Raw genomic sequence first — 16,947 nt, forward strand, 5'->3', positions numbered from 1 at the left:
CCGACCGCGGGCGTCCCGCCGCCTGCCCAAATTGGCGACACACATGTAGCGACAGAGGGAGAGGTGCGGGGGGACTTGGCGACATTGGGTGAGGGGATGGAAGCGGGGGAGCGCGGTGCGGCGGGTCGATGGCACCGCGCGCGGGAAGGGGAAGGCAATGTGGGGTCGGATCTGGGGAGCACTCAGGCGTTCGGCGCGGACACCTCACTGGGGTCCTTTCTCGCCGCGGCGCCGCGGGGTCGGTGTTCTCGCTCCCCGGGTCCCGGCGGCGTCCGCGTCGGCGCCGTTGTCGCCTGTTTCATGTGAGTGGCCCCGCGGAGGGTCCGGAGCGGGTGGGCTGGGGTCGTAGGAGTCTCCCGTCCCTGTCCTGCCGTCTGGAGCGAGGACTCGGCCGGCGGGCGCCACCGGGAGGCCGGCTCGCCCTCCAAATGAGCAAAAATAGGTCTGAGCCGGAGCGCAGGGCCGCGGGGAGGGATGTCGCCGGGAAACACGGGTTCCTGAGCACGATGTGACTTCCTTTCCGTGGGGTCACTGTGGCTGCTGTAAGGAATAGACCGAGGAGGACAGGGTGGAAGAAGGGAGGCCACTTAGGAGGCTTTTGCAGAAATCCAGAGAAAGCGTAATGGTGGCTTGGCTGTGGGTGCTAAGACGTGACCGGTCACATCGGTGATGCCCGTAAGTTAGGTAGGGAAGAGAATTGCGGACGACAGGCCAGTTTTCTTTAATTAGGGAGGCACTTTAGAGATGAATTTTGGTGTGAATTAAACTAACGGCTTTGCCAGTTGGTAGGTGCACGGATTTAGACAAGTCGTGTAAGTTTTGTGAGTCTGCAAAATGGGAATGGTGGCGTACAGGGTTGCAAAGATTAAACGGCAAGGCATGCAGTGGGCCTACCTCGTTAATGTAGGAGCTGTTGTTATCAGCCGTGATCTTGGATAAGGAGTGGGAGAAAGGTAGTGGTGAGTGTATCAGTGGGTGGGAAGGGATTGTTAAATACGATTGAAAATCTGAGCCAGCTGAAAGACAGCCCTGTTGTCAGGTAAGATCATGGGAGGGCTGGGCATATTCCCTTTTAGAGTTTATGCACACTTTACCAAGGAGAGGAGTTTTTGTGTTAATGATTATGGAATCTGGAAATACATGGACTGTCCTCTGATAGCTGCCTACTCTGTAGCCGTCCCCCCATAGCCGTCCTTCCAACTCTAGGACCCCCAGTGTCCTCATCAGTAAAGGGAAAGAAGGCTCCATGGTAAGAAGGGAAACAATCAAGAATAAATATGAATTTTCACATACACACACACACAAAAAAAAGCAGTTTTAGATCTTCCTTCTCTAGGTTTGGGCAAAGGTTGATAAAAGACTCCTGGAATTACTGCTGGTCTCTGCCGTTAAATATTTTCAGTGTCTCGGAGATGCATTGTTCTCAGCATATGTAATTTTACGATTTACTTTCCTCTAAATTCTGACGACTTTTGACACATATGTTTTAAATCCTAGCAGGAATTTTAACCTAGTTCTAAAAGGTACCACGTTGCTTACTGGTATAATAAAGATGTTCTTTAAGTGTGGGGTAACTTGGTAATTTGGTTGTGAAGCAAATGAGGGAAAGAAGTTGGACGATAAGAATAGGGATGAAGGGAGGAGAAGAAAAGTGATTTAGTGATTAAAAAGTGATTTAAAAAAGTGATTAAAATTACTATATATAGCTCATCAATTCTGATATATAAGTTTTTCATATTTACATCTCTGAAATAGGGGTGTACTTTAAAATTGTTGACATCTTAAAATCAATATAGACCAACTGGCAGTTGTAACATAGTTACATTGCCTACTGGGGAAATAGTTGAGGTAAAGAAAAATGTTGAGAAAAATAATCTCAAAAGTAGTCTTTTGCTTGTGTGTTTTAATGATTAATTCATATACAGTATTTGGTATCATGTGTTAGAGGTATTGTATAATTAATGGCTTTTTAAGTTTGATGAAATACGGTTTGAACATTGAAAAGAACAAAATTAATGTGAAGAGACAGAATAATTTAGATAATACTTTTCAAAAGACTGTCATAAAAAATATGTTCTTTACTATTACTATTTTAAGATAGAAAAGGAAAAAGAAAAAGTCTTGACTTTCACCATTCAGACACAACATACTTGGTATACTGTTTTCTTTGCCTTTTTTCTCTCCATACATGTTTTATATTTGCAGTTACTATACTCGTAATTGTTATATTTATTTTAATCTCATAATTTTATTTTATTTTTTTAGTGCAGAGACTAAACCAGCATTTCCCAGACTGTTTTAGAGAATACTAGTTTCATTAAATGTTGATAGATGTTCCTTGGTTAGGATTCTGACATTCGATACATTGAAAATGCTTCATCATTATGTATTATACTTTAGCGAAATTATAGCTCAGGCATTAAAAGATCCAGCTGCAGTATCCAACAGACCGGAGTTTCAGTCCTCATTTACTAAGTAGCTGTATGGCCTGGGCAAATTAATTTTAGTTCAAGTTTTCTTCTCTGTATAATGGAGATAATTACAGTATTCACAGGTGATCTATATAAAGCGTTTAGCCGGTCGTAGTCCGTGCTCTACAAATATGTTAATACTATCACCTGTGAGAAACCCTGTGCATGTTAGCATATTAGAAGCTCTGAGGAGACTAAGGGGACTTAAAATCTTGGAATTTAGCTTTTACTCAATGTAAAATTGAAAAATCACAGTGGAGTGATTAGCATACAATAATGAAGTGAGCACTGAGTTGAATGGAAAAAGATTTGCCTGAGCTTGAAGCAATGTTGCTACCACTGTTGGCCTAAACATAACTTTATTCTAAAAAATTTCTTCAATTTACTGTGTTTCCCCCATTTATCTGAAAGCTTAGTCAGTGCAAAGAACATGTGGATTTTTGTTCTTTACTATAATCCCAGCACCTGGGACAAAATCAGGGACTATAAGTAAAGTTGGTGTCATGAACTTAAATTACTTTTATAGACCTGGCAGGTAACATAAATGACAGACAGCTAGGCGTGGTGAAGGCTGTATGTGCTTTGCTCAAAGGTAGTCACGTTAAGTTGTTTCATACACTGTTTACCCTGGAACAAAAAGGCATCCCTGAGCTGAATGGTGATATTACTAGACAGCAGTAACATAAATTCGTGTGTCCATCTTGTATTTTTGAAATATTGAAATGACAGTTAATCAACAAGTACTAGAAAACCTGTTTCCACAGCTTCTAGTGCCAAAAACTGCTTTTTCCACAGTGTCCTGTACAATAATTTATTCCTTTCACAGTGTAATTTATCACATTTATTTTTTCATTTAGGATTTTCTGGCGTTTCTTGGCAAAAATGGCAAATAATGATGCTGTTTTGAAGAGACTGGAGCAAAAAGGTGCAGAGGCAGATCAAATCATTGAGTATCTTAAGCAGCAAGTTGCGCTTCTTAAGGAGAAAGCAAGTAAGAAAATTTGAAATTTTCTAAGGAGATACTTAAAATGAATTTGTATATTGACAGAGCAAATAAAATGTGCTTACCACATAAATTGTTACTTAATCATCTTGATGATAGCTTTCAGATTCCTTTAAATTTTGAGTATAAAAATATTCTAGGATTAAATAAATTAGAATTGATATATGTGGAGTAGATGATATGTAGGACTGCTAAAGGAAGATTATGATGTTTAAAATAAGTTGGTATAGCATTAGAAGTTAGAAATGAAGAAAATTGGGTGAAATCGAACATGAAGTCAAATATTTCCTCTAACCTTATATGGAGAAAACTATATAGTTTCATGTTACTCTGTACTAAGGCATTTTCTAAAATGATTTTTACATGGAAATATTTAAGTTTTATGTAGAATTTGCTGTTATGTGTATAAAAATATCAAACCTGAATTTCTACCTTCAGGACTTAGTTTGGTTTTGGGTTTGTTTAAATATATTTTAGTTCTCAATAGCCAATGTTAATGTCGTAATAGAAATTTCAAAATCTTTTGCTCTCACTAACAGAAATAAATGCTTTCTCTCCTGCATAAAACTACAAATGGCTTACAGAAGCCTACATTTACTTTCCAAACAAAATTCCCTTTATAATTTTTCCCCAATTTTAAAATACCAGTTTAATTATTTTTTTATAATGTTTCCCAGGATTTCTCTTATTATTTTTCTTAAATTCTTAATATTTGTATTAATAAAATGAAGAGATTGGAGATGATCGTTGCTTATGTGACATAATGTATGTTATGTTTTTTTTTTTAAAAAGGAACTATTTATTCTTCACTTTTATATTATTTTCTTTGGTAACCTATCTTGGTGGTTCTCATTTATAAGAAATATTTTGTAAAATCTGTGTTAATGTCCTATAAAGAAAAAGTTTTTTAGATGAGATAACCTACCTATGTACATAATTTCAAAACATAATATTAACACTCTATATAGTATAGAAGAGAAATAAAAAGAAAGTAATTTATAAATAGTAGTAATAATAATGTATATTTTAAGAATTATTGTTGCATGTGCCTGTAGTCCCAGTTACTCAGAAAGATCATTGAGCTCAGGAGTTTGAGGTTGTGGTGAGCTATGATGAGGCCCCACACTCTAGCCAAAAAAAAAAAGTAATACTTTGAGTGGAACTATTACTACCAGAGGTAGTGTAGAGATTGGAGAGATTGGAGAGTGTAGAGCTTGTAGAGATGAAGAGATTGGAGATGATCGTTGCTGATGTGACATAATGTATGTTATAAATGTAATTTTTTCTCATGAGCGGCCATTTCCTAGCATCTTGACTAGCATTTCAGTTTTGCTGATTTTTTTTTTAAAAAGGAAATAGTTCCTTTTTTTTAAAAAAGGAACTATTCTTCACTTTTATATTATTTTCTTTGGTAACCTATCGTGGTGGTTCTCATTTATAAGAAATATTTTGTAAAATCTGTGTTAATATTTTGTAAAATCTGTGTAAATCTGTGTTAATGAGGGTTACGTGCTACATGATTCACATACATGGACTCTCCAAGAATGCGGCAGGCACAATGCCAACTATAAAAATAAAGATACATATTTAGTCTGCCTTTGTGTAGGCAGCTCAGATACCAGAAGCAGTTTTCAGTGATGAATCCGATTTACTCAAAATCTTGAGTGATTTCTTAGGTAGAATTCTGAATAAAACAAGGTACAGGCTACTCTTGATTTACGTGTTATCTGATTCCTGGAAAATTTAGCATATGCTAAAAATGCTGAAAAATACTTCATGTTTATGCATAAAGAATAGTTAGAATCTAGACTCAGATAATTATTAACAGGATTTTCACCAATATAAATATACAGTGGGTCACTGGAAAGTTCTGCAGAACGTGAGACATTTCTTCATTTTGCAAGAGTATCCAGCATGTTGTAGGACGTCTGGCATCCCTGACCCCTGCCCAGTAAAGGCCATTAGTGACTCCCATTATTTGTGACAACCAAAAATAATCCCACAGATTTTCAAAGTTTTACCCAGGGAGCAATACCAACCCCACTGAGAACTGTTGTTTTTCTGTTGTATTTCGTGTGCTCTGTTGCTCACCTTTAGCACACACATTGTTTTTTAACACATACCTTACATTTTGAGTAAATCTTTGAAGTTATTTCACTCACTGCATGTTTGACCAGCTCAACTTTGAGACTTTAGGAATAAAATATTATTCAGCATCTTTCACATAGTAATGACTAAAAAGAGATGAGAATAGTCTTTCCTTGTGTAGTGTCATCATTAGGTCTCATACTTTTGAAATATATAATTTAATATATCTAATACTTATCTCTCTTACAGTTTATCTGTTATTGGCGCTTTCATGCCAGTTTCTTACGTTATTTATCATTGCCCTTTATTATAGCTACAGTGCTGAAAAGGTGATAATTTGATTTTAGTAAGCATCTTTGTAGAAGCTAGGAAAAAGATTCATGAACAAAATTTTTTCTGTTCCACTGTTTCACAGATTTTCTCCCTTGCTCACTCTCTCTCTCTCTCTTTCTCTCTCTCTCTCATCATGTTGTTTTAATAAATATTAAACTGGCATAAGGAACTAGCCAAAAATTTGGTTACTAGTGTTCTCCTCACTCCATTTATACTGGCTATCCTCTTTTTAAATAGTATTCATACAAAACCTTTGAAAAAACCCATGTTTTAACTGGATTTTCTTGATCCTAGTTTTGCAGGCAACTTTGAGAGAAGAGAAGAAACTTCGAGTTGAAAACGCTAAACTGAAGAAAGAAATTGAAGAACTGAAACAAGAGCTAATTCAGGCAGAAATTCAAAATGGGGGTAAGTAGATACGGAAATGATAGGTTATTTTGATTTATGATAATAATATGTCATGTATTGTTTCCTAAGTGTTGTGCTTGATTTCTCGTCTTATCCTCATAGCATGCCTCCTGCTTTGCAGAAGAGAACATGGAGGCTTTGAAAAGGCAAATGATCTTGCCTGAGGTCACACAAAAGTAGAAAGCTAGGGTTCAAAAACCTATTATTTTAATTTTTGTGCTATACTGCAACTTGACCATCACTGTTCCTGTTTACAACTTATTGAAAATTAGCCATGATACTATTGAATTTACATTTATTAAGGTTTACTGTATGTGGAACACTGTGTACCAAGTGCTTCCTTCACATGCATTATTTTATGCTTAAAAACACTTATACGCAAGTGTCTTTGTTTTGTACATGAGGCAATTGAAGTTTAGAGCTTTAAAATAATTTCCAGAAATCATATAATTTTTAAGCTACCCAAGTCAGCAAGTATCATTTCAACTATTATATTGTAAATAAAATTTAAAATTTTATTGAATTGTTTTGAAAGTTTCTAGATAAATTTACATTATCATAAAACAATGAGAATAATAATAATAGTTCTGTTAAAATTTCAGAGTACCACACAGAAAGGCATTTGACTGTATTTTAGAAAATCCTGGGTGAATTAAGGAGGCCCTAGTATAGTAAAAGTTTCTTTTATTGTTTCCTTCTGACCTTTATTCTGTCAGTGAATTATTTTGAAAGTTGTAGTATGAATTCTACCGTTAGTTAGATAAAGAAAAATAAGGGAAAAATCAATGATGTATTAGGGCTGTCAACTAGAGAGAATATTGTTTGTCAGTGGAAGATTTGAGACTAGTTGATGCTGTCCAAGACTAGTAGATTTGGAATGCAGGTGTAGAGTTAAATAAGCATTAAAATATTAGCTGCTCAAAACTGCTATTCATTTCTCCCAATGCTTGAAGACTACCCCTATAAACAGTAAACTTTTAAATTCTAATTTTATTAATGGAAAGTTAAACCAGACCAGTGGTTTGCATTAAAGTGGTGAATTCTGTCTGGTGGTGAAACATAAAATACAAATTCACGTTATTAAAAGAAGCAGTACCTTCTAGGGAACTTAAAAAATACCTCGGAAAAGTGGCCTGGATATTGACCAGAATCTGAGCCGCATCAAAATCCCTCATGAGATTATATTTTTCTATGTTCATTGGGATATGTGAATCGTTTATTAATGTCTTAAAATATTGCTGATAGACTTTCCTTTGCATCTTTAAAAAGTTGTTTTTTGATATACAATTATGGGGAAGTAATGCTGTCTCCCCATTAATTCTAGAATAGAAATGACTAATGTTAAATCCCTTTCCTAGCTGGTTATTCAATATGAAAGAAAACGTGAGTGAAACTTTATCATCATGCCAGACCATGCAAGTGTGGTCTCTGGAAACAGACCGCCTGCGTATAAATTCTCATTCCTCTTCTCACTGTCTGTGTGATGGGCCGATTCCTAAACTCCTGCATGGCTCAGATTTATCATTTGTAAAATGGGGACGTGAATAGAACATTCTTCTTAGGGTATATGTGAGAATTGCATGAGTTAATTCATATAATGCATCTTAAAAAGTATTTGGGACATAGTCTGTAATAAATGTTAGCTATTATTTTTGCTATCTGCAGTTTTCTCGGTTTAGTAATTAAATGGGAATCCTGCCTTTATTATTTGACCTCAGTCATGGTTCAGATATACTTTATTTCTTGGCAGCCTTTCTGCCAAGAAAGGCTCAGACAGGAGATACTTAATAGTCAGTCGTGTGCAGTGAACTTTTCTTTTAAAAAGAGTTCATGGCTATGATTTGCAGTTCCACGCTTTTCATCTTGCTTGTTGACTTCAGTATACATGACATTATCTATTTCATCTTCTGCATCAGTGAAGCAGATACCGTTCCCATCTGGTACTCCCCCGCAAGCCAGTTCTGTGGTTTCCGAGACCATGGTGCAGCCTACACCAATAACAACCACGTCCTCTGGTGCCAAAGAACAGATAAAAGGAGGAGCAGGCGAAGAAAAGCAGGCAAAAGAGAAAATTGAAAAGAAAGGTATTTTTGACCTTCAAGCTTATTTGGCTCTTGACTGGTTTATCAGATAATGTCAACATGTTTGGTGATGATAATAATAATGATATCAAAAAGAAAGTTCAAACTTTTAAGAGCTAGACTAGACTTAGGAACAGTATGATATTGGAGCATACAAGCTGGGTCCTAAATGATGTGTGATTGTTGAACAGGTCAACAAGGTAAAAGTGTGGCGTTTTAGGCAGAGGAACCAGCCTAAGTAAAACCACAGAAAGTGGAGATTAAGCGTAGGATCCCGTACGTAGTTTGGGGTGACTGACTTTTGGTCTCAATCTGGGCCATAGTTGCAAAGAAGTCACAGGTACGAAGTTAGCTTAGGACCAGTTGTGAAGATAGAAGAAGGACATTCCAGTCAAAGCAAAATGTCTGAACTAAAGCACAGGGGTGTTGAGATTTCAGGAACGCATAAGAACTGAAGTAGAAGCCAGGTGCAGTGGCTCATGCCTGTAATCCCAGTTCTTTGAGAGGCCGAGGCAAGGAGGATCGCTTGAGGCCAGGAGTTCAAGACCAGCCTAAGCAACATAGCAAGACTCTGTTTCTACAAAACATAAAAAATAACCCAGGCGTGGTGGTGTGCGCCTGTAGTCCCAGCTACTCGGGAGGCTGAGGCAGGAGGATCGCCTGGGCTCAGGAGTTCTGGGCTGCAGTGAGCTGTGATCACACAACTGCACTGCGACAGAGAAGAACCTCTGTTAAAAAAAACAAACAAACAAAAAAACCAACTGGAGTAGAAAGTAGAGTCACCATTCACTTAGGCAACTGTACTTGAAATCTTGAGCAGTCAATTTTAACCTGTTTCTCCTTCTCAAGTTTCATGTCTAATTAACCAACAAGCCCTATAATTCCTTTCAGCAAAACGTCTAGAACCCAGTTCTGTTCTTTCGTTTCGTTAGGAGCTACCTCGGTTCAAGTTTTCGTGATCTTTCATCTAAATTAATGTTAAAGCCTCTTTGCAGACTGCATTTGGCTCAGTAGCTGAAGCAGTTGTTTGTTAGTGAGAGTCACATGATCAGCATATAAATAAAAGTAGAATTATCATTAATAAAACTTAATCAAAAGCAGGATTTGCTGGGACCTGCACTCCCATAGGAGGTTGAGATGGGAGGATTGCTTGTGCCCAAGAGTTCAGGTCCAGCTTGGGCAGCATAGCAAGACCCCCTTCTCTTAGGAAAAAAAAATAGTTGCTATGGTTAAACCTAAAGTCCTCATAAATCTTCAGGGAAATCTAAGAATTGGAGAAATTCATTTTATATTTATTTGTGTGTATAAATGATGAGAGAAACATTCCATCAGTGAAATTTTGTTTCACTGTAGTCCATTCTGTCATTTGGCTACTGGTTGTGGTGTTCTTTCTCAATAAAGGATCTTTCACCCTCCAAAGAGTCAAAGTTTTTAAAGGATTTCCCGTGGCTCCATTTCAGGGAAAGGCAAACTTCTTCTGTAACATGCCGTGTAGTAAATATGTTAGGCTTTTTGAGCCATAATGTCTCTGTCACAACTACTCAGCTCTACCCTAGTGCAAAGGTATCCATAGAGAATGTGTAAATGAATGGACATGGTTGTGTTCCAATAAAACTTTACTTACAAAAACAGGCCTCAGGCTGGATTTGGCCCGTGAGCTACAGTTGCTGACCTCTGCATCATGTCTTCTAACTAGAAATGTAACAAGCAGGTGGCTAAGATAGGGTTCAAGACATTATGACTTGAATAGTTCTTTCCTTTGTTCTTATTGAAATGAAGGTAGGAGATAAATATTATTTTTTTTCTTTTAAACTCGTCAGTATTGATACCATGGGTTTCTCATAGTGTCATTTTGTTTTCCTTCTGATGTTTACCCATTCGTAATTACTTTTTTAGGAGAGAAAAAGGAGAAAAAACAGCCGTCAGGAGCAGGAAGTGCCGACTCCAAGCCGATAGATGTTTCCCGCCTGGATCTTCGAATTGGCTGCGTTCTGTCTGCCAAGAAACACCCGGATGCAGATTCTTTGTACGTGGAAGAAGTGGATGTTGGCGAAGCAGCCCCAAGGACAGTTGTCAGCGGCCTGGTGAACCACGTGCCCCTGGAAGAGGTAAATCTGCAACTACAATGACTGTTGCACACATACGTCACCCTTGTTCCCTCTTTCTCGATGTGTTTCCATTGCGACTCCCTATCGAATGGCCACAGGACATGAGCCAGCGTTGATTAGTTCAACTGATTAGTTTGAATGTGGTGGATTCCACCAAAAAAGGTGCGTAAAACCACCAAAAACCTGCAAAAGATCTGTAAATTAAGATAGAGTTCATGAGCATAGGAAGAAGAAAAGATGTATTATTTTTCTCTATGTTTTAAATGCTTTTAGTTTTCTACTTTCCATAAAAAACAATATATATGTATTTTAATTATCTAAGTAGCAACAAAATACAAAACATCTAGTTTTTAACAAATAAGGGAATACTCTTAAAAATTGTAAGGTTCAATCTCTATGATCCCTCTCATTTTGTCCTCAAGTGTGAAAATATTTCTTGGATTTTAGAGAAGTAAAACTTGTTCTCATACTTTTAGATTGCTTTCTGAGTTCTAACAATGATTTTTTAAAAATCAAGGAATGATAAGATTCCACGATGGAACAATAATAAAAATAATGATTATGATTGCTCTTGTTTTTAAAGTACATAATATATAAGTATTATTCTTCTGCTGTGTTATGGAAGGTTAAGAGGAGAGTAAACTATTTGTTTTTTCCTTTTTATTTTTTTAATTTCTGAAATTATAGGGGTACAAACACTTTGGTTACATGTATTGTGTTGTGAAAAGCAATACATGTACTGGGGTGTGTATTGGGGTGTGTGAAAAGCAGTGCTGGTGTGTTTCATGGAGGGTAACCTTGCCTGGTAACTATTTTAAAAACAAATTAATACTCCAGAGTGATGTCCTTCAAAGCAGCGTTTTCCTAACTTGCTATTTTTCCCTTAAGTTTTCAAGCCCCTTCTTAACACATTTACTTCCTTTTTTACTTTCTCTTCCTTTACTTTTGAGTACCATATTTATTTTCCTGAAGAATTAAATTTTTTAATAAAAATATATTCAATGACAGTGGGAAGAATCAAAGATAGTGTTAATAATAGTTTTTAATTCACGCTTTCTAGATGTCTTCTGTAGTAATTTGAATTCTCTACCTACTTCCTGTGCCCTGTAGTGCTTCAGAGATTCTGCAAAAAAAACATGGGCCTCAACCTTAGCATAGCTCTGCCTCTGTTCACTGCCCCTCTGCTGCTGCCTGGCTCTGTGGACTTGGACTCATCCCTGCGCTGGGTCATTTGCATTCACAGATGCAAATACTCACTGGGTACCTGCAGTGTACCAAGCCCTAATTTAGACAAAGGATAGTGCAACAAATTAAAATAGATACATAGATATATGGCAGACAGGTTAAAAAATAGCCCTGCCTTTATGAAGCTCTCATTCCTATGAAGTAGTCAGAAAATTACGAAGATATAAGTCAATATGTAGTATATTAAATAGTGATAAGTACCAAGAGAAAAATAGAGAAAGAATCCAGGAAGTATTGAAGCCAGGATCATGTTGCTGTTTTATATAAAGTGCCACAGAAGCTGTCATAAAGAAAGTAACATTGGAGTACAGAAAGGTCTAAGGAAATGAAGAAACCAAGTCATGTGTCTGTGCGGCTGAAGAGCATTGGGACAGATGTGTGCCCGAGATGTTCAAAGAACAGCAAGAGTCTAGGATGACTAGAGCAGGATAAATAGTTACAGGAGATGAAATCAGAGATAAGAATGCCAAGTGCCATAGAGTCTTAGGATCATTGCAAAGAGCTTGGTGTTTATTCTGAGTAAGATGAAAGCCATCGAAGGATTTTTGAGCAAAGTAGTAACATTGTCTGCCGCACATTTTAATAGGATCATTCTGACTGCTCTGTTGATAGGAGGAAGAAGGAATTAAGGAGACCAGTGAAGAAATTTCTCTCATCTGTGGAAAAAGAGATACACTTGGCACTTGTGTGTGCTTTTTTTCTTTTTAATACTCATCTAGGACCAGGACGCATTCGTAATTCCTTATGAAGTTAGGCTCCTCAGGAACACTAGAGAAAAGAAACCACTAATCGTGAGCCAGCCAGCTCAGATTGGAAAAACTCTTCATTTGGGCTTCGTCTTTTCTGTATTCATAAGTCGGAGACTGTGAGACTATTTCTTCTCTTCCACAAGCTGCCATTCATAGCCATGAGCAAAACTGTTTATGTAAACATCTGTAGGTAACTCACTAAGACAGTACTAGTAAGCATTCTATAACTCTATAAAGCAGGGATTCTTAGCCCTTAAAATTGCATGCCAAATTTTGTAGGTTGTATATTTTTCTAAGGAAAGGGGCCACGATTATTATCAGATCCTTGAAGAATTGCTTCTAGCTAACCTTGTTGCTGTTCTCAGACGTTTTTGCTATAACTTTTTAGAGGTCTCATGTATGACATTTCCAAGTTATTTATCTGAAGTGTTTGAAGACAAGTATTATTCATGAAGACCCTCTAGAAAGGGTCATTTGGAATTTGAAATTTGAGTCTTAGGCCCTTTTTTCTTATATTTTATTTTGAATCTGTTAGAAGAATTTAAGATAACTGTATTTCTTATTTTTGCTAGCTGGGGAAAAAATAAGACATTTCAACTTTTGAAAACTAAATAAATTTCTATCCACTTCTATAATAAACGTGTTAATTGCAGTATACATAATGCTTGAATTCTTAAATGTTTGATTTTTTTAAAATTAGGAAATAAATCATGCTTAACATTGAAAAATGACCAAATTTGTAAGGGGAAAAACCGCACATGTGTAACTATGCAAAAGATTTCAGGCACACAGAGACAAAGATACATCCACAAAAGTAGAACGTTTGATATTTAACATATCATGTATACCTTAACGTATTCTAAATAGGATTATTCTAAATCTCAGTGTATATGTAGTCAACAGTTTATGTTTCCCACAGATGCAAAACAGGATGGTGATTTTACTTTGCAACCTGAAACCTGCAAGGATGAGGGGAGTCCTCTCTCAGGCAATGCTGATGTGTGCTAGTTCACCAGAGAAAATTGAAATATTGGCTCCTCCTGCTGGATCTGTTCCTGGAGACAGAGTTACTTTTGATGCTTTCCCTGGTAAGCATTTATTAGTAGTTACTTAAACAGTTTGGGGATCAGTTCACAAAGTGATGTTTGCATTGTTCAAAGATTAAAATCAGTCCTGTGTGTAAATCACAAGACTTACATTAAATGGTCATCATTGAATATTTTTTAGTTTTTTGAGATTGGCACTACGTTGAGCACAGATAACCATCCTCCTCCCCTTGAATGCATATATTATATAAAACACCAGAAAGAGATCTTGCCTTAGGTAAAATACTAATATTAATACTTGCATAGCAGAAGGATGTGACGTGGATAAAGAACAAATCAATGTGCTGCAAAGTCATCTCAGCCTGCAGCACAGAAAGACAAAGAGATAAAAAGTTCAGGCGTGGGGGAAGATTTGTAATTTGCAAAGTCCATCTGATAATACTTGCATGTGCTTTTACTTGACTTCGGATATAGAGAAAATCTCTAAGTTGAAATTCAATTATTTTAATAATCTGAAAGGAAGTTTCATTTCATACTCCCTGTTTTCTCTAGCAAAATTGCTCCTGAGACAGATGAAGCTTCATAATGCATGAAAAACCTTCAAATAGGTCTTTGAAGTAGAGGAGAAAGGATGCTTGGCAGATGTAGGATAGATATTTCTTTCATTTAAGGGGGAGGACTTTATAAAAGGAAAAACAGAAATTAAAAGGCTGCATTTAAAGGATGTTCATTTGACTAGACTAATACGGAAAGCAGAAACAAATTAAGGTAAACAAGTAGAATTAGGTTCAAAAGTCAGAATTAATTTGGAGACATATTTGTTGTAGAAATAGCTGAGTTTTAATGGAATAGCAAGGCTGATGTGATTATATAGGTGTGTTTTTTTTAATTCTGTATTAACTGTGTTTAATGAAATTGTTAACATTGGAATAGTAAGATAGAAAGCATGGATAAAAGCATGGATTGATTTCTCTGAAACACAGCTCTAGCCTCCTAATGAAAGGTAGACTAATCTGAAAAGCACAGGTAATTATTTTTTATAAGCATCCATGACTTTGAATTCGTGTACATGTCTTGAACCTCCGTAGATGAGCCGTCCTGAGGATCTGTGCTCTAAGCACTTTTTTTGTGCCACAATTGGTAATAGTTAATCAAACATAAAATGATGAAATTAGTGCTAGATTTATTATGGCCACACCAGCTATCAGTGAAGTTGATGATAGATGAGGATTCTGTGCAAAAGAATGGCCTAATTAAAATGAAATTTCATGTCATTTTTACTCCAGACTCGTGAACGCCTAGAACTCTGGAATTTGTATTTATTGCTTTTTACAGGTTTTAAATGCCAAGAAGGGGGTCATAGCTTTTTATATCTGTACAAGCTTTTCTGAACTTTCTGCTCTAGTTTCTTTTCCCTGTGTGTTCTGTGTAGAATGAGCTGGCCTAAAATAATCTCTGAATGATTAGTTCTCTTACAATATGTGTAAGCATTTCCAAATGGTGATTATTAGCATGTGTTTAGCAATTTCAGAGCCTCTGTAATTTTTAGCTGTAAGAACTGATACTGATATATCACTTACCTTTCGACAGCCATTGCCCAAAAAAAAAAAAGTTAGGAAAAGAAGATTTGGAACAAGGAATGACAAAAGGCTTCCCTGGAAAATACTGTTCATTAAAAAAAAAAAAATCTTTAAGACATTAGGTATATTTTTTTATGGAGGATGACTTAAACTATCATTTCGAAGTAGCTTTATACCCTACCAAGAAGTATATTGTAGAGAAGCATTTTGAGTAAACCAAAGGTTGATGCTACGTCTCAGACTTTCTCAGTGCTAATTTATATTCCGTTCTCATAGTGTGACAGGTTCTGTGACACAGGTAAGACTGAAACTCACAGAATGTGGGATATTATCTACTGCCTAAATTTTACTTAAAGCAGAGAAAGTACTAGCTTTTTGGCATTAACATTAATAATAGGTATTTGCCTAACACTTGTTAGTTTACTAAGCCCTTTCATAATTTATGTCCAGTTTAATGATTGGATAAAGTCTCACAACTACAGTTAGAGTGCCCAGGTATCGAGTCTGTTGTGTTAAAGGTAAGAGCCAAGCTTTGGCAATTACTCTTATTAGTTTCTAGTTTATTTTTTGTTCAAATCTTTGTTCCTTGGAAATTATTTTAGTCTTACGTCTGAAGTTTAAAACTTGTAGATCTCTATGAAATGAGAGTCAGAGCTGGGCGCATTGGCTCACACCTGTAATCCTGGTACTTTCGGAGACCAAGGTAGGAGGATCGCTTAAGGCCAGGAGTTCAAGACCAGCCTGAGCAAGAGCAAGACCCTGTCTCTACAAAAAATGAAAAATATTAGCCCAGCAAGTTGGCCCGCCTATAGTCCCAGCTACTTGGGAGGCTGAGGCAGGAGGATCGCTTGAGCCCAGGAGTTTGAGGTTGCTGTGAGCTGTGATGACACCACTGCACTCTAGCCCGGGCAACAGAGTGAGACTCCGTCTCAGAAAATTAAAAAAAAATTTAAGAAAAGAAATTAGAGTCAGTGTTGTGTAAATTTTAGGCAATAACATATATTCCTGTGCTCAGAAAATGCTAGTTCTTATCACCAGTACTCCATTCTGTCTCTTTTCCTCTCACCAACTGGCAGAGCAGTTGTAAGTAGCTAGAGAGTCCCAGCTAACTGTGAGCCATTCTCCAGTACGGACGAGAAATCTGAAGTCAGTTCCCTCTGTGTGTTGAAACACAGGAAAGCATAAGTGGGCCCTGCCGGGTGTGGAAGTGTATATAATACACCAAAATGTGTTTTCATGTCTTCACCATTTCTCTTTAAATGTAACGATAACATGTGTGTCTCATATTTTTCTTTTAATTCAGGGAACAAATTTGTTGAGCTGTGTTGTCTGTAAAAATATTTATTATAGAAGTAAAAATAATGTCTTTAACATTCATCAGGAAACAGCAATCGTTATTTTATTTTTGCCAATCAAGAATGTAAACTACTGACATAAAAAATAAACGTTAAAATTTTGATTAGGCCTAAAGGTCGGAAAATGCTGCCGAGACGATTCACTAGAAATCCCTGGGGATAATTTCTTTAACGTCCTTGTGTGTTAGCTGTGTGTTTTTCTTGTGTTTTTTTTTACCCCCCTCCGCAGGAGAGCCTGACAAGGAGCTGAACCCCAAGAAGAAGGTCTGGGAGCAGATCCAGCCCGACCTGTACACTAACGAGGACCGTGTGGCCACGTACAAAGGAGCCCCCTTCGAGGTCAAAGGGAAGGGCGTGTGCCGGGCTCAGACCATGGCCAACAGCGGGATCAAGTAAAACAAAACGCTTTTGTTACGGAAGTTCAGTGGAGAAGACTTTAATAACAATAAAAAGGATTATATTTGTCACCTGTACCTGAAA

At 37.1% G+C, this 16,947-nt stretch overlaps 1 protein-coding gene across 1 annotated transcript; it reads left to right on the plus strand.

The window, feature by feature from the left end:
• The first annotated feature begins 222 nt into the window (after positions 1-222).
• On the plus strand, positions 223-16,947 carry AIMP1 (aminoacyl tRNA synthetase complex interacting multifunctional protein 1). Its single transcript, XM_045537421.1, has 7 exons — positions 223-302; positions 3,329-3,462; positions 6,190-6,303; positions 8,220-8,387; positions 10,281-10,492; positions 13,406-13,574; positions 16,697-16,947. Coding segments are annotated over exons 1-7 (966 nt in total). The 5' UTR covers positions 223-300; the 3' UTR covers positions 16,864-16,947.

The sequence above is a fragment of the Lemur catta genome, chromosome 26 (genome assembly GCF_020740605.2).
Source record: "Lemur catta isolate mLemCat1 chromosome 26, mLemCat1.pri, whole genome shotgun sequence".
Lineage (NCBI taxonomy): Eukaryota > Metazoa > Chordata > Mammalia > Primates > Lemuridae > Lemur > Lemur catta.